Source organism: Pongo pygmaeus, chromosome 19, assembly GCF_028885625.2.
Source record: "Pongo pygmaeus isolate AG05252 chromosome 19, NHGRI_mPonPyg2-v2.0_pri, whole genome shotgun sequence".
In the NCBI taxonomy this organism is placed as follows: Eukaryota; Metazoa; Chordata; class Mammalia; order Primates; family Hominidae; genus Pongo; species Pongo pygmaeus.
In genome coordinates, this window is record NC_072392.2 from 46,859,556 (window position 1) to 46,881,247 (window position 21,692).

Here is a 21,692-nt window from a genome sequence, read left to right on the forward strand (position 1 = left end):
GCCACCATGCCCGGCAAGCCAAGTATCTGTTCTTATTCTACAGTATATAACAGTTTTATACAGTATATAACAGTTTTATAGTATAGGAGATAGTCTAGCCTAATATGTAATAGCCAGGCTTTGGATTTATAACATGATAGTTATGTGCCTTGAGCAAGTCACTTAATTCTAAGCTTCCCATCCTCATCTGTAAAGGAGGTCATTATACCTGTTTCAGGGGTATGAGAGTTGTAAGGCCAAATGGGATACTGGATAGAAAGGACGTTGCATAATGCCGTGCACATATGAGCCATTAAACAGGTGTGATTCTGTTTTTCATGCATGTCTAAAATATGAGGTTAAACTGACTTTTTTTTTTTGAGACAGAGTCTTGCTGTCTGTTGCCCAGGCTGGAGTGCAGTGGCGCGATCTTGGCTCACTGCAACCTCCGCCTTCCAGGTTCAAGCGATTCTCCTGTCTCAGCCTCCCGAGTAGCTGGGATTACAGGCCCCTGCCACTGCACCTGGCTAATTTTTTCTTTTTTTTTTTTAGACGGAGTCTCACTCTGTCGCCCAAGCTGGACTCTTGGCTCACTGCAACCTCCGCTTCCCAGTTTCAAGCAATTCTCCTGCCTCAGCCTCCTGAGTAGCTAGGATTACAGGCATGCACCACCATGCCTGGCTAATTTTTGTATTTTTAGTAGGGACAGGGTTTCACCATGTTGACCAGGCTGGTCTTGAACTCCTGACCTTGTGATCCACCTGCCTCGGCCTCCCAAAGTGCTGGGATTACAGGTGTGAGCCACCGCGCCTGGCCCTAATTTTTGTATTTTTAGTAGAGACTGGTTTCACCATGTTGGCCAGGCTGGTCTCAACTCCTGACCTTGTGATCTGCCCGCCTCGGCCTCCCAAAGTACTGGGATTACAGGCATGAGCCACTGCGCCCGGCAAGAATACTTTTTTTTTTTTGAGACAGAGTCTCGCTCTGTCGCCCAGGCTGGAGTGCAGTGGCGCAATCTTGGCTCACTGCAAGCTCCGCCTCCTAGGTTCACGCTGTTCTCCTGCCTCAGCCTCCTGAGTAGCTGGGACTACAGGCACCCGCCACCACACCTGGCTAATTTTTTGTATTTTTAGTAGAGACGGGGTTTCACTGTTGTAGCCAGGATGGTCTCGATCTCCTGACCTCGTGATCCACCTGCCTCGGCCTCCCAAAGTGCTGGGATTACAGGTGTGAGCCACCGCGCCCGGCAAGAATACATTTTTAAAAATAGGTGGAGAATGAGCAGTTTTTGGTTGTAAAGTTAGTTACAGCTATTCTGCTAGGTACATAATTCATCAGCATTTTAATCTAATACTTATAGTTGTGCTAAGAGATATTATGCTTGTTTTATAGGTGAGGAAATGTTTAAGGTCAAAGGATTCAAAAACTTGCGGAAGGTCATATAACTAGTATTGATTTTAAGGTGCATATAACAAATAAGTACCAGAGCCCAGATATTCAAAAGGAAGAAATCCTTACTCAAAGCGAATAGAACCTTCACTGTTTCTTTATTTAATTCCCACTCATTCCTCAAGACTTTCAAATACTGTTTTCTGTGAAGCTGCCCATGTCCCCCACTTTTTTCTAATAGCACTTTTCTCCATGCTACTACAGCAAAGTGCTTTTATGTTTTACATATGTACTTCACTCTGTTGAGAGGCTTTGATTTTTTCCTGGAAAAGTTGAAAGCCAAGTTGTGTTCATGTTAAACTCTTCCTCTTCAAATACCTGACAAACAATAGCTGCTTAACAATATGGTTGGAATGAATTTGTTATGTTATAAATCAGGCTTTTGAGGCAAGATTGTCTATCTTTGTCAGGAATCCTGCAATATGGCGAACATAAGAGAATATTATGAGAGAGCTTTGAGAGAGTTTGGATCCGCAGATTCTGGTAAGTAAACCCTTAACTTGTGACCAATTAGTATGGTTAGAACAGTGTTTCTTGGCTGAGCACAGTGGCTCATGCCTGTAATCCCAGCACTTTGGGAGGCCAAGGCAGGCGGATCACCTGAGGTCAGGAGTTCGAGACCAGCCTGGCCAATATGGTGAAACCCCGTCTCTACTAAAATAAAAATTAGCTGGACATGGTGGTGCGCACCTGTAATCCCAGCCTGGGAGGCTGAGGCAGGAGGATCGCTTGAGCCTGGGAGACGGAGGTTGCAGTGAGCTGAGATTGTGCCATTGTACTCCAGCCTGGGCAACAACAGTGAAACTCTGTCTCAAAAACAAACAAACAAAACTGTTTCTTAGTTTTTTTTTTTGCATCATAACCCTCTTTTAAAATAAAACTTGTTTCCTTCCTCTGCCTCCTCAGTTGCTTTGTGTATACTAATTTTTATCATTTCAAGATCATAAGTTCAGGGGTCCATGGGTCGTCTGTTAAGAACCCTGGATTTCTCAGGAGTCTGAGACCAGCCTGGGCAACATATTTAGATCCCCATCTCTACAAACAATAAAAAAAAAAAAAGTAACTGGGTATGGTGGTGCATGCCTGTGGTCCCAGCTACACAGCAGGCTGAGGTGCGAGGATTGTTTGGGCCCCAGGATGTTGAGGCTGCAATGACTGTGATGCCACCACTGTACTCCAGCCTGGGCAATACAATGAGACCCTGTCTCAAAAACAAAAACCAAAAACACCCCCTCTGGATTAGAGAAAGGTTTGCATGGTTTTGTTTTCTTAAAAGAAATGTATTTAGAGTTACATGAAAGGGGTAAACGTGAGATGCTAATTGGCGTCTGTTGTTGACTGTCTCCACATTGCCCTCATTTGTAGGACTTGTACAACATACTTCTGGGTATAGGTATGTCATGTAAAATCTGTGGACTTTATGAACTCATAAACATTGATTTGTTTATTTTTATTTTGTTTTGAGACAGAGTCTCACTCTGTCACCCAGGCTGGAGTGCAGTGGCGCAATCTTGGCTCACTGCAATCTCTGCCTCCCAGATTCAAGCGATTCTCGTGCCTCAGCCTCCCAAGTAGCTGGGAGTACAGGCACGCATGCCACCATGCTCGGCTAATTTTTGTATTTTCAGTCGAGATGGAGTTTCGCCTTGCTGGCTAGGCTGGTCTTGAACTCTTGACCTCAGGTGATCCGCCTGCCTTGGCCTCCCAAAGTGCCGGGATTACAGGTGTGAACCACTGTGCCTAGCCAAAAAGTTTAGTATTTTTGAGTTCATTGAATAAAACAGACTTTTATGATTGATGTGAAGGTTTTCTACTGGCAAAAAAAACAAAAAACAGAAAAACAAAACTGATGAGGTGCAGTGGCTCACGCCTGTAATCCCAGCACTTTGGAAGGCCAAGGTAGAAGGATTGCTTGAGCCCAGGAGTTCAAGACTAGCATGGGCAATATAGTGAAACCCTGTTTCTACAAAAAATAAAAAAATTAGCCTAATGTGGTGGTGTGCCTGTGTTCCCAGCTGCCCTGGAGGCTGAGGCAGGAGGGTCACTTGAACTCAGGAGGTTGAGACGGTAGTAAGCCATGTTCCTGCCACTACACTCTAGCCTGGGCAACACAGTGAGACCCTGTCTCAAAAAAGAAACAAGAAAAAAGAAAAAAACACACAAAAACAAACCAAAACCTGCCACTATACTTTAGTTTGAAGAAGCTAAGAGAGGTATTGTTAAAGCGTCCTAAGGAAGTAACAGTGAGAAGTTAAGTTTCTTAGAAATCTTGAGTTGAATTGATATTTAATAAGGTTACCTAATAACACTCTGTCAGTTATCTAATTGTATATTGTATGTTTTTTTTTTTTTTTAAAGATCTTTGGATGGATTATATGAAAGAAGAATTGAACCACCCCCTTGGTAGACCTGAGAACTGTGGACAGATCTACTGGCGAGCGATGAAAATGTTGCAGGGAGAGTCAGCAGAGGCATTTGTAGCTAAACATGCTATACATCAGACTGGCCATTTGTGAAGATGAAGAATACAGTCAGCTTTGTGAAATAGTATTGCAAGCAAGCCCTGTGGGCAAATTTGTATTGAGTCCCTCTGTAATTTGCTCAGTGATGGCAGCCAAGATGGCTGTCTGGGTTTGAGACACACTTTAATTTTATGTTAACTTGTTAAATCTTTTTTAAAAATTAAAAAATTTTTATGATTGAGACTGGGTCTTGCTCTGTTGCCCTGGCTGGTCTTGAACTCCTGGACTGAAGTGACCTTCTCACCTCAGACTCCTGAGTAGCTGGGATTATAGGTGCACGATACTGCTCAGTTTGATGTGCTAATCTGATTCCAGGAAAGAGAACTGCTGATTTAATGTTGAGGCCCGATCTTCCACAGGTCCTAAATGTTTCCCAAAATACATGGAAAGCATATGACTGGGTTTTTTTTTAATTATCCCAGGTCAAGCATGAGTATCTCTAATCTCGACCTAAGAGCCAGTTAAAATGAAGGAGAAAGTGGGCAGGCATGGTGGCTCACGCCTGTAATCCCAGCACTTTGGGAAGGCTGAGGCAGGCGGATCATATGAGGTCAGGAGTTTGAGACTAGCCTGGCCAACATGGTGAAACCCCGTCTGTACTAAAAATACAAAAATTAGCCAGACGTGGTGGTGGGCGCCTGTAATCCCAGCTGCTTGGGAGGCTGAGGCAGGAGAATTGCTTGAACCTGGGTGATGGAGGTTGCAGTGAGCTGAGATCATGCCATTGCTACTCCAGCCTGGGTAAGAAGAGCGAAACTCCTTCTCAAGGAAAAAAAAAAGGAGAAAGTACAGTTTTGTTGGTTTATTCTCATTATAAAAGATATGTGGTATGCATTTGTTCTGGAAAATATGGAGGAAATAGAATAGTGTGGTTAAAAAAAAGCATCCTGTCACTGGAGAAGCTTTCAGTGTAGCTTACTGTTACGTTTCACTTAGTATTGTTTTTCTGTGTCATTAAATAGCCTTAAAAACATTTAATGAATTCATAACATTACATTGTAAAAATGAGCCATAATATATTTTACTAATCCTCTGGTTAGACTGTCTTTTTTTTTTGAGATGGAGTCTTGCTCTGTCATCCAGGCTGGAGTGCAGTGGCTCCATCTCGGCTCACTGCAGCCTCCACCTCCCGGGTTCAAGTGGTTCTGGCTCAGCCTCCGGAGCAGCTGGGTGGGACTACAGGCACCTGCCACCACGCCCAGCTAATTTTTGTATTTTTAGTAGAGGGGGGGTTTCACCATATTGGCCAGGCTGGTTGCGAACTCCTGACCTCATGATCCACCCGCCTTGGCCTCCCAAAGTGTTGGGATTACAGGCGTGAGCCACTGATCCCGGCCTGGACTGTCATTTCTAATTTTTTAAAAAATTAGATAAATGCTGTTGATGAAGATTCTTGTCAATCTTTGTTCACATCCCTGGCTATTTCCTTAGGAGATTGACATCCGACAGTGGAATTACTGAATCATAGGATATTGCTTTTAGAGAATATTGATACGTATTGCCGGTTTGCTCCTTCTTTCAAGCAATACATGAAAGTGTCAGTACCCTTACCTGTACTGGTGTAATTATATCTTTTATTTTTACCATTTTATAGGTGAAATGTGATATGTCATTGTTTTACCATACTTTTCTTTGATATTAGTGAAGTTAGCGTATTTTATGTTTCTCATCTTTTTACATCCTTAGACTATTAAAAAAATTTTTTTCTTACTAATTTATGAGTTAATTTTTTTTTTTTTTTAATTGGACAAGTTCTTGCTTTGTCACCTAGGCTAGAGTGCAGTGGTGTGATCATGGCTCACTACAGCCTTAACTTCTGGGCTCAAGAGATCCTCCCACCTTAGCCTCCTGAGTAGCTGGGACTACAGGTGCACACCACCATGCCTGGTTAATTTAAAATTTTTTTTGTAGAGACTGGTCTTGCTGTGTTGCCAGGGCTGGTCTCTTAAACAGTTGGGCTCAAGCAATCCTCCTACCTCAACCTCCCAAAGTGCTGGTATTATAGGCATGAGCCATTGTGCCTGGCCACAGTTTTTAAAAACATACTCAGAATATTAATATCTTGTTTCTCATTTGTTGCAAATAATTTTACCCCCAGCCTTTTTTGTGACGATTTTTTTTTTTTTTTTTTGAGACAGAGTCTTGCTCTGTGGTCCAGGCTGGAGTGCAGTGGTGTGATCTTATTGCAACCTCTGCCTCTTGGGTTCAAGCAGTTCTCCCTGCCAAAGCCTCCCAAGTAGCTGGGATTATAGGCACCTTTTGTGGCGATTTTTGATGCCCAGAGGTATTTTGTGTGTGTATGTGTGACTCCTGTGTAGGAACATCTACATATAGAACAAAAATAATATCGAATATTGTGTTGTCAGTTTTATGCTAAATTTTTTCAAATGCCTTTTGTGTTGTACAAACAACACAGTCTTTGAGGGGGATGAAGAAAGAGGCTCTCATGTCCTGATGCTGACGTGATTAGCACGCCTTGAGCTGGTTTGTTATTAGAGGTTAGGCACTGTGGGGAAGGCAGGGAAGGCTGTCTTTCCAGTTGGGCTGTTCCCAGCTCAGGCCCTGCCTATCCCCAGAAGCCACCTTTCGAGGCAAAATAGGAAATAATTAGGTTGTCGAGTATCAGGCATTGAGCATGGAAATACAGGAATCCCGAAGGTTCAGGATTATTATGAGTAAGCGTCGTGGCCTGTATTCTGTGTCCACTGCATATTGCAGTTTGTGTCTTAATCATCTATCTTGGTTTCTACTGGATTAACTTCAAAGATGATCATTAGCTCAAGATGGAGGTCACTAGGTTGCTCATGTGTCTTACCCAGGCGGGGTTTTGAAGCTGGAGCACACCCCGAGTGGCCGAGTAGGGTACGCTTGGCGTTTCACACGCAGCTAGTCGTCCAGCCTTAGGATATGCACCGAGAGGAGTTTCCAAAATCAGTCTCCGAGATTGTTTCAGATTTCGCGCTGGGAGGGAAGGGCGGGCTCCGCGAGGCCGCGCGCCCCGCCCCCTGCGCCGCCCCGCCCCCGCTTCCTCGTGACCCGCCCCCCGCCGCGCCCCGCCCTCTTGGCCGGGACCCCCACACCCAGGCTGATTGGGACTTCTGCGGCTGATCCTCCGGCGGGCAGCCGCGCAGGCGCGTCACGTGGCCCACGGCGTCCAGGGCGACGAGCCGCGGGCAGCGGGGCATGGACCTTCAGGCCGCTGGGGCCCAGGCGCAGGGGGCCGCGGAGCCGTCTCGGGGCCCGCCGCTGCCTAGCGCGCGGGGGGCGCCCCCCAGCCCGGAGGTGAGTGCCGCGTAGGGGCCGGGAGCAACAGCCAGCTGCAGCTTGGGGCGGGAAGTCGCGGGGCCAGGGAAGCGCCTCTGGCCGGCCTCGGGCCGCCCGGCGACACGGAACGCTGTTTGGGCTCGCGCTCGAGCTGAAAACTGCCAGGCCGAGGGGCCGCGGGGCTGCGGGGCGGGGAAAGTCGAGGGCGTGGGTGGGCGCGCCAGGTCAGCAGGGAAGGCTGTCCGCCCGCTGGGCGCCGCTGCGGATTTGGTAAATGGGAGGTGACGCTGGTGACCGAGAGCCGGGGCCCGCTGCCAGGAGCCTGTGCGAGGGCCAGGTGAGGGCGGCGAGGAGAGGGACTTGACTTTACAGACCTGTGGACCTCTGTCCGTTGGTGGGGATGCCCGCCAACCCTGAGCCCCAGATGTCACATGTGCGCTCCCCCTTCTCCTTACTGAAGCCAGAAAGGCCCTGTTTGACGCAGGGTTTTCAGAAACTTGTTTTCATGTAAGCTAGACAGCTCCTGGTTTTCCCGAGAACGTTACAGACCGTTATTACAGTTATTACCTGCCCTTGTTTACAGTCAGTACCGGCTAGGTGCTGAGCGGCTTGAAGGTAGGAACCCTCTGTTAGGGCTGTTTGCCCAGCCTAGCATAGTGCCTGGCACAGGAGATAGACATACCGACTGGATGAATGATGCCTCAAAGATGGTACTTAGCCAAAGTAAGATATGAAAAATGCAGCGACACTTATAAAGAAGATTACTTTGGAGTGCAGAATAGAATGGGACTAATTTTGTCAGGGCATAGCAGGAAAGGATCAAGGTGAGAGGCTGGTGGTGTCTGCAGAGGCGTGGAGATGAGAAAGTGCGGGTCACATGGCCTGGAGTTGGGTCTCAGAGCATGCAGAGAACTATGCTCAACAGGTTGATGGGAGTGGGAGAAGAGGGGACGTGCGAATGCCACGGCTAATTTTGTGCTCTCTCAGTGGAGGGCTGTTGAAGGTTTTGAGCAGAGTAGTGATTAATTCTGTAAGGCTGGGCCAGATGGCTGGATGGGAAGATGGTTAGGAGGCCGTGGCAGTGGTTTAGGCGAGAGGTCTGACTTCTCCTTGGGCGGCAGTGACCAGAGGTTGTCACTAACTACAGGGAGTGGAACTGAATTATTAAACCCAGACATGACTAGATAATGAATGCTGATTGGAGCAGGTGCCGAGTACAGTTTAGATGTAGCAGAAAAGATGAATTTAAATTCAAGAAATGTTACATTCTTGCCACATGCCAGGTGTTTTCATAAATGATATCTCATAAGTCCCCTGCAGGGTCAGAACAGTCACCCCCAATTTCTGAAGAAGAAAACTCAGGCACAGTAATTGAAGTGATGTGTTCAAGGTCACACTCTGAATGGATGACAGAGCTGGGATCAAAATCAGGTCTTTTATGCAGGCAAGGAACATTTCGTGATTCATTAGAAAGAGGTCTTGGAGGTCATAGGGTTTCAGGAACTTCTGAGTGATGGGAGCAGAGAAGCATTTGGTTGGCTGTGCGGGAAGATTTTCAGTTAGATTAGAAATACTGCCTTCAGTGCTCAGCATTGCAGAGGAACTATAAAGCTTCCCCCACCTCAGTGTGTCGGTGAGGAAACAGAGAATTTGATAGAGTTGTTTACTAGCTATAAAGTTGTTAAGTAACTGAAAAGGTAAAACGTGTACCTGGGGGTGGCAACCGCAGGGAACAGCTACCAACCTATGGCTGAAGGAACAAAGAGATGAAGTTGATTAAAATTTAAAAGCTTAGGGAAAAGGCTCTGCAGAGCTGAAATTCCAACCTTTAAGGAGAAGGCACTGCTCCAGCTGATGGTAGGGGGTCTCTGAGCTTGGAGGAGAGTCCTGAGACCCAGACCTCTAAAGAGAAGGTGCAGTGATAAGACTGGCTCTGCAAGAGTTCGCAGAACTGTATACTGGATTCTGTGGCCGCTATAGGAAGGCATTCCTGCTGCCACAGTGAAGTGTCATGAGGTGATGCCTACATGAATAGGAAGGAACAAGGCCCATCTCCCTCCAGCCTTGCGCAGTTTAACAGGGCAAAGCAGAAATGTGGGTGGCAGAGTCCCAGCCCTGCATCACCAAGGGGAGTATGGAAGAGTGGGTGGGGTTGAGATGCAATAGCTGAATACTGGGCGTACCCCAGATACCCAAGTCCTTGGTAATCATTTCTTCTTCCTGCAGGCTGGCTTTGCTACAGCTGACCACTCTGGTCAGGAGAGAAAGACTGAGAAGGCTATGGATCGACTAGGCAAGTAGATGGCAGAGACGGAAGTTGGGGAGACCAAGGATGTGAGGAGAGGAATAGTCCCTCTGTCTCATTTACCTTCTCTTTTAGCCAGTCCTCTCTGCTGCTTAGTGGCCCTCTCTGCCCAGGGTTGAATAGTACCCTCCTTTGGAAGCCTTGCTTGGAGCTTCCTTAAGGGAAGTCCTGGTTCTTATGTTCAAACCCATCCTTCTACCGAGAGAAACAACTTGAAACGGTGAAAATAGTACAGCAGTCTCCCTTTATTCCTAGGAGGTACATTCTAAGACCCCACCGCCCCAGTGGATGCCTGAAACTGCTTTTTTTTCCCCTATATGTACTATTTCTGATATAGTTTAACTTATAAATTATGCATATGTAATTAATAACAATAGTAATATAGAACAATTATGCCAGTATACTGAAAGTTAGGTGAATGTGTTCTCTCTCAAAATATCTTTTTTGAAACGGAGTCTCGCTCTGTCACCAGGCTGGAGTACAGTGGCACGATGTCAGCTCACCGCAACCTCCGCTTCCCAGGTTAAAGCAATTCTCCTGCCTCAGCCTCCCGAGTAGCTGGAACTACAGGCACATGCCACCACACCCAGCTAACTTTTGTATTTTTAGTAGTTACGGGGTTTTACTATGTTGGCCAGGCTGGTCTCGAACTGCTGATCTCAAGTGATCTGCCCACCCAGGCCTCCCAAAGTGCTGGGATTACTGTGAGCCCACACTCCCAAAGTGCTGGGATTACAAAGGCATGAGCCACTGTGCCCAGCCCCCCGCCTTTTTTTTTTTTTTTGAGAGGGAGTTTTGCTCTTGTTGCCCAGGCTGGAGTGCAATGGCACAATCTTGGCTCACTGCAACCTCTGCCTCCTGGATTCAAGCATTCTCCTACCTCAGCCTCCCAAGTAGCTGGATTACAGGCATATGCCACCATGCCCGGCTAATTTTTGTATTTTTAGTAGAGATGGGGTTTCACCATGTTAGCCAGGCTGGTCTCGAACTCCTGACCTCACGTGATCCATCTGCCTCAGCCTCTCAAAGTGCTGCGATTACAGGTGTGAGCTACCATGCCTGGCCCCTTTTTTTCTTTTTCTTTTTTTTTTTGAGATGGAGTCTCACTCTGTCACCCAGGCTGGAGTGCAGTGTCGCAATCTTGGCTCACTGCAACCTCTGTCTCCTGGGTTCAAGTGATTCTCGTGCCTCAGCCTCCTGAGTAGCTGGGATTACAGGCGCACACCATATCGCCTTGCTAATTTTTGTATTTATTTATTTATTTATTTATTTATTTATTTTTTGAGACGGAGTCTCGCTCTGTCTCCCAAGGCAGTGGCACTATCTCGGCTCACTGCAAGCTCTGCCTCCTGGGTTCACATATTCTCCTGCCTCAGCCTCCCGAGTAGCTGGGACCACAGACACCCGCCACCATGCCTGGCTAATTTTTTGTGTTTTTAGTAGAGAGAAGATTTTACCATGTTATGATGGTCTTGATCTCCTGACCTCATGATCTGCCCTCCTCGGCCACCCAAAGTGCTGGGATTACAGGCGTGAGCCACCGTGCCTGGCCTTTTTTTTTTCTTTTAACTCTCACAACAACCCTATCTTCATTTTACAGATGTGGAAATTGAGGCATAGAATAAATAAAAACAATTTAAAAATTGTGGTAAAAGATACATAACATAAATTTACCATTTAACCATTTTAACGCATATAATTCAGTGGCCTTTTTAGCACAATGGCAGTGTTGTGCAACCATCACCACTACCTAGTTCCAGAATCTTTTCATCACCCTAAAAGGAAACCCTGTGCTCACCAAGTAGTCATTCTCCATTCCTTCCTTCCCTGAGCCCTTGGCAACCACTAATTTGCTTTCTGTCTCTGTGGGTTTATCTGTTCTGGATAGGCAAATGTGAGTTGCCTGTAAATGGAATCATAACAATATGTGGCCTTTTGTGTCTGGCTTCTTCCACTTAGCGTATTTTTAAGGTGCATCCATGCCGTAGCATGTATCAGCACTGCATTCCTTTTTATGGCTGAATAATTCCATCATATGCATATACCACATTTTGTTTTTCTGTTCATCCATTGATGGACATTTGATGTTGTGTCTACGTTTTGGTGATTGTAAATAGTGCTGCTGTGAGTATCCTTGTTTTATTTGAACAGCTGCTTTTGGTTCTTCTGGGTATATGTTTAGGACTGGGATTGCTGGGTCATATGGTAATTCTATATTTATGTTATGGAACTAGTTAAATTTCAGCTCAGTCACACTTTTTTTTTTTTTTTGGAGACAGGGTCTCACTCTGTGCAATGGCACGATCTTGGCTCACTGCAGCCTCTACCTCCCAGGCTCAAGCGATCCTCCCACCTCAGCCTCCTGAGTAGCTGGGATTACAGGTGCATGCCACTGCACCCAGCTAAATTTTTGAATTTTTTGTAGAGACAGGGTTTTGCAACATTGTTCAGGCTGGTCTTGAACTCCTGAGCTCAAGCAATCCGCCCACCTTGGCCTCCCAAAGTGCTAGGTTTACAGGGGTGAGCTACCGCACCCGGCCCAGTCCCATGTTTAGTAATTGACAAAAAACAGGGATTTGAAACCAGGCAGTCTGGCTTTAGACCCCTTGCTCTGAACTATCACTTTATTGCTTATCACTGTTACTGTTGTTCCAGTATCAAGAGCATGGCTGTTTTAGGCTGATTGCCTTCTCTCCTGGGACCTGGCATCACCAAAGCACTATGTGCTCGGAAATCCATTATCTTTCCCCAGTCTTTCCTCCGTTATTGTGAGGCCTTTTGAAAATGTACCTTCCGGCTTCCCTGATGTCAGAGGGAGGCACTAGGTGCTGCCCATTGTGATTAGATGGGCTCTGGTCTTCTGCCTGCAGTGCCCCTACTCCCCTTTGTCCCTGTGCTCACCTCTAACAGGCTCTTTGAGGCTGAAGGGAGGAATAAAAGAGCAAAAACAACCGGGCACAGTGGCTCACGCCTGTAATCCCAGCACTTTGGGAGGCCGAGGAGGGTGGATCACAAGGTCAGGGGTTCAAGACTAGCCTGGCCAAGATAGTGAAACCCCGTCTCTATTAAAAATACAAAAAAATTAGCTGGGCGTGGTGGCAGGCGCCTGTAATCCCAGCTGCTCAGGAGGCTGAGGCAGAGAACTGCTTGAACCTGGGAGGTAGAGGTTGCAGTGAGCCGAGATGGTGCCATTGCATTCCAGCCTGGGCGACAGAGCGAGACTCTGTCTCAAAAAAAAAAAAAAAAAAAAAAAAGAGCAAAAACTTAATTTAGGCTTGTATTGTGAAAGTGTATTATTTATCAGAGGCCCTTTGCCTCAGTGACATACAAACCACCTGAAAATATTAACTGTCCCTAGCCCTCTTTGTAAATTAAAGGACCTGGCAATTAATGCCTTGTATAAGACAAAACATCTTATTGAAAATAAATTATCAGCTCTTTTAAAAACATACAAAGAAGTGCATTTTTAAAAAAGTGCTCGGTGGCTAAAGAAGACTCTGTGCACTTGTTTTACTACCTTCGTAGTAAGTCTGCCCAAAATTTACTGAGCACACAGCAGGTCCTCTTTGGTTTGTCACTAAGGCCATCTTCTGTTTGTCAATTTAGCCCGTGGAGCACAGAGCATCCCTAATGACAGTCCTGCCCGGGGTGAGGGCACCCATTCTGAAGAGGAAGGCTTTGCCATGGATGAGGAGGACTCTGATGGAGAACTGAATACCTGGGAGCTGTCAGAAGGGACAAACTGTCCACCCAAGGAACAGCCTGGTGATCTTTTTAATGAGGACTGGGACTTGGAGTTGAAAGCAGATCAAGGGAATCCATATGGTAGGTGTGGAGTCTCTGGGGGTCCTGAACTAGGCCTTCTCAGACACACCTGTCAGACTAGCCCTGAAGGCAGTTTGGAACAGAGGTCCACATCTATGAGCTTAGGCTGGTATCTGTTACAGGTCTCCAATTTCTGTGACACCTTCTCTTTTATATTGAAAAAATCCAAATTTTGCATTTGACTCCATAATGTGTCACTGTTTTAACGTCAAAACTGTTACTCTCTCCAAAAATCTCTGCTATGAATTGAGCAGCTGCAGATAGAAGTGCTGTGTTATCCAGTTTGCCTCTTCACTGCTAAGAACCCTTGTCTGAGAAGCATAGCTTCTCAGCTGTTCAGAATGAACGCATTTACAGTTTTCAGGAAAGGAGAACTGTGTGTGTTTTTAAACAAAATAAGTGCAAGGATGTGTCCCCTAGACATACTTTTTTGGCTGTCCGTTTTTACCTTCCTTCCTTCCCTCCTTCCTTCCCTTAATCTGTCTTTTAAAACTGCCTGCAGATGCTGACGACATCCAGGAGAGCATTTCTCAAGAGCTCAAACCTTGGGTGTGCTGTGCCCCACAAGGAGACATGATCTATGACCCCAGCTGGCACCATCCGCCTCCACTGATACCCTATTATTCCAAGATGGTCTTTGAAACAGGACAGTTTGACGATGCTGAAGATTGAGTGTGGAGCTTTCTGCCTTGTAGGTAGGTGGGCCTCCACGTCAAGATCTCTTTTCCTGTCTTGGAGGTGAAAAGTCATATCTGAGAAAATGTTTGCAGTGACCCCTAGTCTGGGGTACTTATTGACAGTGTTCAATAAGGCCCCGTCGTTCTCGCCAGTCTGTTGTTGTTCTTAATGGGCTCCTCCTTGAAATGTGTGTGTGTTTGTGTCAAGAGGAGTTGTGTTCTTTGTAAATAAAGGTTAAAAAAAGAAACCAGTATGCTTCGTCTGCTTTTTTCCCATTTATTTATTTATGGAGACAGTCTCACTATGTCACCCAGGCTGGAGAGCAGCAGCGCGAACTTGGCTCATTGGAACCTCCACCTCCTGGGTTTAAGCGATTTTTGTGCCTCAGCCTCCTGAGTAGCTGGGACTATAGGTGCCCGCCACCACACCCGGCTAATTTTTTGTATTTTCAGTAGAGATGGGGTTTCACCACATTGGCCAGGCTGTTCTCGAATTCTTGGCCTCAAGTAATCCACCCGCCTTGGCCTCCCAAAGTGCTGGGATTACAGGCGTGAGCCACCGTGCCCAGCCTTCACTACTTCATTTAAAGTCCCTAAATGACATTTTAAAGATTCAAACGCTTGGAGGCTTAAAACTACTCTGTGAAAGAAAAAAAATTTTAGTTTTGCTTCTGTAGATCTAGCACTGTTGACCAAGGATTGGAATCCAGGAGACACTGGTGATTTTGTAGCTGATTGTTTTCCTGTTGATAGAAAATGGAACATTTACTTAGTTAACAGGCTTTTCCCTAGGCCAAAAACTAAATGGGAAATTAGTTAAACCAGCAATTGCATAATCGTTAATTGACACTAAACTTGGTTTTCCATTTAATATTTTAATCCTTACAATTACTTATATGAAGTCACTTTTAAAAATTTACCTCATTTTGGCCAGGCGCGGTGACTCGCACCTATTATCCTAGCACTTTGGGAGGCTGAGGTGGGCGGATCACCTGAGGTCAGGAGTTCAAGACTAGCTGGCCAACATGGAGAAACCCTGTCTCTACTAAACAAAAATTAGCCAGGTGTCATGGTGAACACCTGTAATCCCAGCTTACTCGGGAGGCTGAGGCAGGAGAATTGCTTGAACCCGGGAGGCAGAGGTTGCGGTGAGCCGAGATCATGCCATTGCACTCCAGCCTGGGCAACAAGAGTGAAACGGTCTCAGAAAGAAACAACCAAAAAAACAAAAAACTGTACCTCATTTTAGAGATGAGGAATGCAAGACTCAAAATGTTTTGACCAGGCCAGGCATGGTGGCTCACGCCTGTAATCCCAGCACTTTGGGAGGCTGAGGCAGGCAGATCACCTGAGGTGAGGAGTTCGAGACCAGCCTGGCTAACATGGTGAAACCCTGTCTCTACTAAAAATACAAAAATTAGCCGGGTGTGGTGGCGTGTGCCTGTAATCCCAGCTACTTTGGAGGCTGAGACAGGAGAATAGCTTGAACCTGGGAGGCAGAGGTTGCAATGAGCCAAGATCATGCCATGGCACTCCAGCCTGGGCAACAGGGCGAGACTCCGTCTCAAAAAAAAAAAAAAAAAAAAGGTTTTGACCTCTTCAAGATCACACAGAGTGGCAGAACTGGGACCTAGGTGCACATGTGACTCTGAGGTCCATTCTTGGCCCTGCATGTATGAGAAGATAGCAACACCATCTGGGGCCTCTCCTTGGCAGGTCTGGGATCCACTAGAGTAAGTCACCTTTGTGTCTGACAGGCTCAAGGATTGTTTCTTCCTGCCTCCTTATTGAAGCTGACACAAGAAAAGCTTTCAGATGTGAAATTTTAGTATACTCCATAGCAGTTAATTGAGCATTTAACCATTTAAACTTTTTCAAAGGCCCCACAAGGTGTATGAACAAGGCAGAACCTTGTGAGGGAATGCAGTGGCTTTGGCGGTGAGGGGAGTCATGGCCAAGGCTGTCGGAGGGAGGAAAAAAATGCCCCTTCCACTGTGTTTGCTAAAAGGGCAGTTGTAGATCATATCACCACACCCCCCTTCTTCCTCCTCCCAAGGTCATAGATGATGAGACCATGAGTATGTCTGGCATGAAAAGGTAAACTTGAGAAACAGAGCCAAGAGATATTAGGGGCTTGAGGAGGATGGCAGAATTGGTGAAATGGAAATGTCATGTTATTGAAAGGTTGTGTTGGCCCATGTGTGAGCAGGAGTTATGAGGCAGCTGAAACTATGAGTAAAGGCGGAAGTTGTGAGTTGGGGTATTATATATATAAGGGGGTGGGAGGGAGAGAAGAAAGAAATAGTATGAAGAGCATACGTGCATGAGTAGCTAAGCAAAGAAAATTCACACAGTGTTGCTGCTGTGAACCATGGAGGAATTGTCAATCTAGGCCTCAGTTTTGCTATTTATTTATTTATTTATTTATGAGTCGGAGTCTCGCTCTGTCGCCCAGGCTGGAGTGCAGTGGCATGGTCTCGGCTCACTGTAAGCTCCGCTTCCCGGGTTCACGCCATTCTCCTGCCTCAGCCTCCCAAGTAGCTGGGACTACAGGCGCCCACCACCATGCCCAGCTAATGTTTTGTATTTTTAGTAGAGATGGGGTTTCACCATGTTAGCCAGGATGGTCTCGATCTCCTGACCTCGTGATCCACCTGCCTCAGCCTCCCAAAGTGCTGGGATCACAGGTGTGAGCCACTGCGCCGGGCCATTTATTTATTTAGAGATGGAGTTTCGCTTTTGTTGACCAGGCTGGAGTGCAGTGGCACTATCTCGGCTCACTGCAACCTCCGCCTTCTGGGTTCAAGCGATTCTCCTGCCTCAGCATCCCAAATATCTGGGATTACAGGCGTCCGTCACCACACCCAGCTAATTTTTGTATTTTTAGTAGAGACGGGGTTTCACTATGTTGGCCAGGCTGGTCTCGAACTCCTGACCTCAGGTGATCCGCCTGCCTCAGCCTCTCAAAGTATTGGGATTACAGGCATGAGCCACTGTGCCTGGCCCAATTGTTTTAATTTGAATATTATTCTGGTGCCCTACCACTGGGTGATTCGATCAAGAGAAAGAAGATGTAGAGTATTGGTTATCTCAAGGGGATGAAGTGGGAGTAAGAAAAAAAGTGAAATGGAAAAATACTAATGATACAAGACGTGAAAAGGTGGACTCTCAAACTACTTTCATAATATTGCATGTATGAAATAATTGCATGTATATGTATAAAGATTAGAAGGTAAGATGGAGAAGTGAAAACAATTTGATTAGATGATGGAAGTGTAAAAATTTTGCTTTTACATTTTTGTTATTTTAAGATTTTGCAATTAGGTATTATTTTTAAACCTTTCAATAGTTTTTGGGGAACAGGTGGTGTTTGGTTACATAGATAAGTTCTTTAGTGGTGATTTCTGAGATTTTGGTGCACCCATCACCAAGCAGTGTGCACTGTACCCAATGTGTAGTCTCTTATCCCTCATCCCCCAGCAGTTAGGTATTTAAACAAAACCTTATTCTTTTTTTTTTTTTTTTTTTTTTTTTTTGAGACAGGTTCTTGCTCTGTTGCCCAGGCTGGAGTGCAGTGGCATGATCTTGGCAGCTCATTGCAACCTCCGCCTCTCGGGTTCAAGCAATTCTCCTGCCTCAGCCTCCCAAGTAGCTGGGATTACAGGCATGTGCCACCACACCTGGCTTATTTTTGTATTTTTAGTAGAGACGGGGTTTCACCATGTTGGCCAGGTTGGTCTCGAACTCCTGACCTCATATGATCTGCCCACCTCGACCTCCCAAAGTGCTGATATTACAGGAGTGAGCCACCACGCCCGGCCAAGACCTTAGTTGTAAGTGTCCTTTGTCTAGGCTTCCCTGTTCTTGCTGACAAACATCACAATACTTACCTTATTCTACTGTGATCATTGGCTCATGGGTCTGCCTCCCTCTTTAGGCCAAGAGCTCTTTGAGGGCAGGACTATGACTTACTCAACATCCCTGTTTCATACATGCTGGGCATGGGGCCCAGCATGAAAACGTTCAGTGAATATCGCCACAAATTCATTTACCTTTAGTAATGGTGCAGTAGTTGCCTTGACTGTATTTAGGGTTGCCTGATAACATCCCATGCTGGTGATGAAAAAATAACAAGGTATTTGAAGAACCTTTAAAAAGTCTGTGTTAAATTGGACTTGGATTTAATTATAATTCCTTATCTATTAACTTACTTTTTTTTTTTTCTTGTCTCATTCTGTTGCCCAGGCTGGAGTGCAGTGATGCAGTGGTGCGATCTCAGTTCACTGCAACCTCCGCCTCTCAGGTTCAAGCAATTCTCTGCCTCAGCCTCCTGAGTAGCTGGGATTACAGGCGCCTGCCACCACGCCCAGCTAATTTTTTTGTAATTTTGGTAGAGACAGGGTTTTACCATCTTGGCCAGGCTGGTCTTGAACTCCTGACCTCATGAACCACCCGCCTTGGCCTCCCGAAGTGCTGGGATTACAGGCGAGAGCCACTACACCTGGCCTAATTTACTATTTTTAAAAACAGTGTATGGGAACATAATGAAGAGAAATGTCCAGAAGCGGTGTGTTTGCAACTGTGCTTTAATCTGAAAGCCTCCAGTCAGTGACCAAGAAAATTTTCTCCTCTAAAAACTAGTGTATGTATGACAAGACAAATGAGTTTGTTATGCAAAGTATGGCTGGGCGTGGTGGCTCAACTCACCCTTGTAATCCCAGCACTTTGGGAGGCCGAGGCAGGTGGATCTCCTGAGCCCAGGAGTTTGAGACCAGCCTAGGCAACATGGTGAAACCCCATCTCTACCAAAAATACAGAAAAAAAAAATCAGCTGGGCATGGTGGTGCATACCTGTAGTCCCAGCTACTTGGGAGGCTGAGGTGGGAGGATCACTTGAGCCAAGGAGGCAGAGGTTGTAGTGAGCCGAGGTCGTGCCACTGCACTCCAGCCTGGGTGACAGAATGAGATCTCATCTCAAAAAAAAAAAAAAAAAAAAAAACCCCAAAACCAAAGTATTTATTTGATAAACAACAAATCATAATTATTAAAAAAATCAATGAAAAGGAAATATCACAGTAATTTCTAACCAGTGTCCTATATTGAAGAATTGTAATTTTAGGTACTCAATAAAATGAAAAAGAAATCTTTTATTTATCTGAACCTCTACTAAGCTGAGAAGTCTCAATCTGAGAACTGGGGAAAACATAGATGTTGCTTAGTTTGGCCTTGTGCCATCTGCAGAAATCCTCTGTGCCTGCTTCTAGTCACAGGGATCTCACTACCTCAGAAGGATCCCCTGCGTTAGCCCCTGGCTAGTGTTGTTTGTTAGAAAAGTCTTCAGTGTAGGCCAGGCACAGTGGCTCACGCCTGTAATCCTAGCACTTTGGGAGGCCGAGGCGGGTGGATCACCTGAGGTCAGGAATTCGAGACCAGCCTGGCCAACATGGCAAAACCCCATCTCTACTAAAAATACAAAAATTAGCTTGGCACGGTGGTGCACACCTGTAATCCCAGCTACTAGGAAGGCTGAGACGTGAGAATCGCTTGAACCCGGGAGGCGGAGGTTGCAGTGAGCCAAGATCTCACCACTGCACTCTGGCCTAGGTGACACAGCCAGACTCTGTCTCAAAAAAAAAAAAAAAAAAAAAAAAGGAAAGTCCTCAGTGTGCTGAGCTGAAATCTACCCATTTAGTCCTGGTCTGCTCTGTGGTCTGACACTCTTTCAAATATTGGAAATTAACCATCTTATCCTCTCTCTAGCTTTTTGTTTTCCAGGTTAAACAGTCAACAGGCAGTTGCATATACGTGTGTAGAATCAGAGGGAGAGGGATACTGGAGGTGTGAATTTGGGAATTGTTGATGTCTCAGTAGGTGTTAGAGCATTGAGAGAGGTTGAGGGTGTTTAGTGAGGGCACACGGAGAGAGAAGGGGGTTGAGGACAGAACTTTGGGGAGCAATGGCAGTGAAAAGGTAGGTGGAAGGATCTGGCCACAAAGGCAGGCTGTGGCAGCAGAGGAGAAGGAAGACCAGGTGGGTGAAGGTGCCTTTCAAGCCAAATCTAATAATAATAATATTTTTAAGGAAGAGGGAGTGGCCATCTTTGATAGAGACAGGCCAAGTAAGATGAAGGCTAAAAGGGGTATTTTGGGATGTGGAAATTAGGAAGTGCTCACATGATGTCATGATTGGGGAGGGGGAACAGGTACATTGTGGGCTGAAACGGGATATGTGTGGCCACCTGAGCTGCTGCCTTTGTCATCATTGCTTTTCTTGACTGGGGCAATGGTGACTTCTGGCCAGCTCCTCTCAGAATGTCAGACTGAGAAGAGACAGTGATGGGAGAGAAAAGGAAGGAACGGGAGAAGGACAAAGGTCGACAGAGGCTGTTGAGAAATATAGGTACTAAGGGCTTGTTAGGAGGAACAAAAGAGTAACTTTTATTCTGACTTTTCTTTCAAACAGTATCGTTCATCAAGAAAGAACCACAACTGACCACAGCCAAAATCTTGAGTGATGAGAGAGGATATGTGTGTGGATCAAGTGTCTGGATGATCATTTGTGATGTATATTTGTTTTCCCTCCTTCATTCTCCTCTCCATGCAAGCAGTCAGTTGGCTCTCTGTCATTGCCTGAGTGGAGTCATGCGGCAGAGTCTAAAGGAGCCAAGAAATCTTTCTGGCTTTTGTTTTACGAAATGGATTTACTGATTTGTTTTTTGGTAAGGAGGCAAAGGAGTTTTGGGCCAACAGACTGTGCATCTTGAAGAAATCTGGAAGAAAAGAATTTTCCCCAGGACCCCCCCACCCCCAACAAAAAAAATATCTTAGGTCGTGAGATATGGTAGAGAAGAGAGAAGAGAGAGAGATTGGGGGATGCTAAGGGCAGGTGGAACAGGAGCGCTGCTTCTTGGAGTGTCCCTGGGGAGCTAGGGACTCAGAGCTATCACTCAGAGAGTGATAGATGTTAGTGCTTGTAGGCAGTTGGGACTGTCTTGCAATGCCCAGGCCTTGGCTGGGCGCGGTGGCTCACGCCTGTAATGCCAGCACTTTGGGAGGCTGAGGCGGATGGATCACTTGAGGTCAGGAGTTCAAGACCAGCCTGGCCAGCATGGTGAAACCCTGTTTCTACTACAAATACAGAAATTAGCTGGGTGTGGTGGTGGGCGCCTGTAATCCCAGCTACTCGGGAGGCTGAGGCAGGAGAAATGTTTGAACCCAGGAGGCAAAGGTTGCAGTGAGCAGTGAGCCGAGATCACATCACTGCACTCCAGCCTGGATGACAGAGCAAGGCTCTGTTTCCAAAAAAAAAAAAAAAAAAAAAGATACCCTAAGAATTCTAAGAAGCTGATGGACCCAGAGGGTCCAGGGAAGACTTCTGAAGATGGACAGTGGATGACCTGATGCCCACCCCCACTTGCCTCCCTGGCATAACTCCAAGTAAGTGAGGAGAATCCAGAAGGCCTGGATGGAAGCTCAGGGGCAGAAATTAGGATAGTTAGAAGGACAGAATTGCTTCTTGTGAACCCCCAAGATGCAAGAGATGCCAAGTTGCAGAAGCCTGGACATGAGTGTTACAGCTGGGGTCCTGGGGGCATCATCAACTAGATCAAGGTGATGTATTTGAGGTATCATCATTGGTTGATTAATACCAGGGTGCCAATAATTTTTGTTT

General features: G+C 46.1%; 2 protein-coding genes across 5 annotated transcripts in view; both read left to right on the forward strand.

Moving 5' to 3' along the window:
- The window catches only part of UTP6 (UTP6 small subunit processome component), a 39,289-nt gene extending 35,156 nt beyond the window's left edge, over positions 1-4,133 (forward strand). Inside the window, exons 18-19 of one of the 2 annotated variants that reach the window (XM_054459921.2) lie at positions 1,839-1,911; positions 3,787-4,133. In XM_054459921.2, the coding sequence (XP_054315896.2) occupies positions 1,839-1,911; positions 3,787-3,944 (231 nt within the window). In that variant the 3' untranslated portion in view covers positions 3,945-4,133. The remainder of the gene's footprint in view (positions 1-1,838; positions 1,912-3,786) is intronic. The other variant, XM_054459922.2, reaches the window with a different exon arrangement.
- Positions 4,134-7,010: 2,877 nt separating this feature from the next.
- On the forward strand, positions 7,011-21,025 carry COPRS (coordinator of PRMT5 and differentiation stimulator). 3 transcript variants are annotated; one of them, XM_063656133.1, is made up of 5 exons: positions 7,018-7,232; positions 9,441-9,507; positions 13,126-13,344; positions 13,847-14,039; positions 20,484-21,025. In XM_063656133.1, exons 1-4 carry the CDS (start codon positions 7,134-7,136, stop codon positions 14,014-14,016), a joined length of 555 nt encoding a protein of 184 aa, XP_063512203.1. In that variant the 5' UTR covers positions 7,018-7,133; the 3' UTR covers positions 14,017-14,039; positions 20,484-21,025. The 3 variants fall into 3 exon arrangements, with proteins under 3 accessions (XP_054315899.1, XP_063512203.1, XP_054315900.1); XM_054459924.2 differs by lacking the exon at positions 20,484-21,025 and having other exon boundaries at positions 7,011-7,232; positions 13,847-14,269; XM_054459925.2 differs by lacking the exons at positions 7,018-7,232; positions 20,484-21,025 and adding an exon at positions 7,474-7,551 and having other exon boundaries at positions 13,847-14,269.
- The last annotated feature ends 667 nt before the right edge of the window (positions 21,026-21,692 follow it).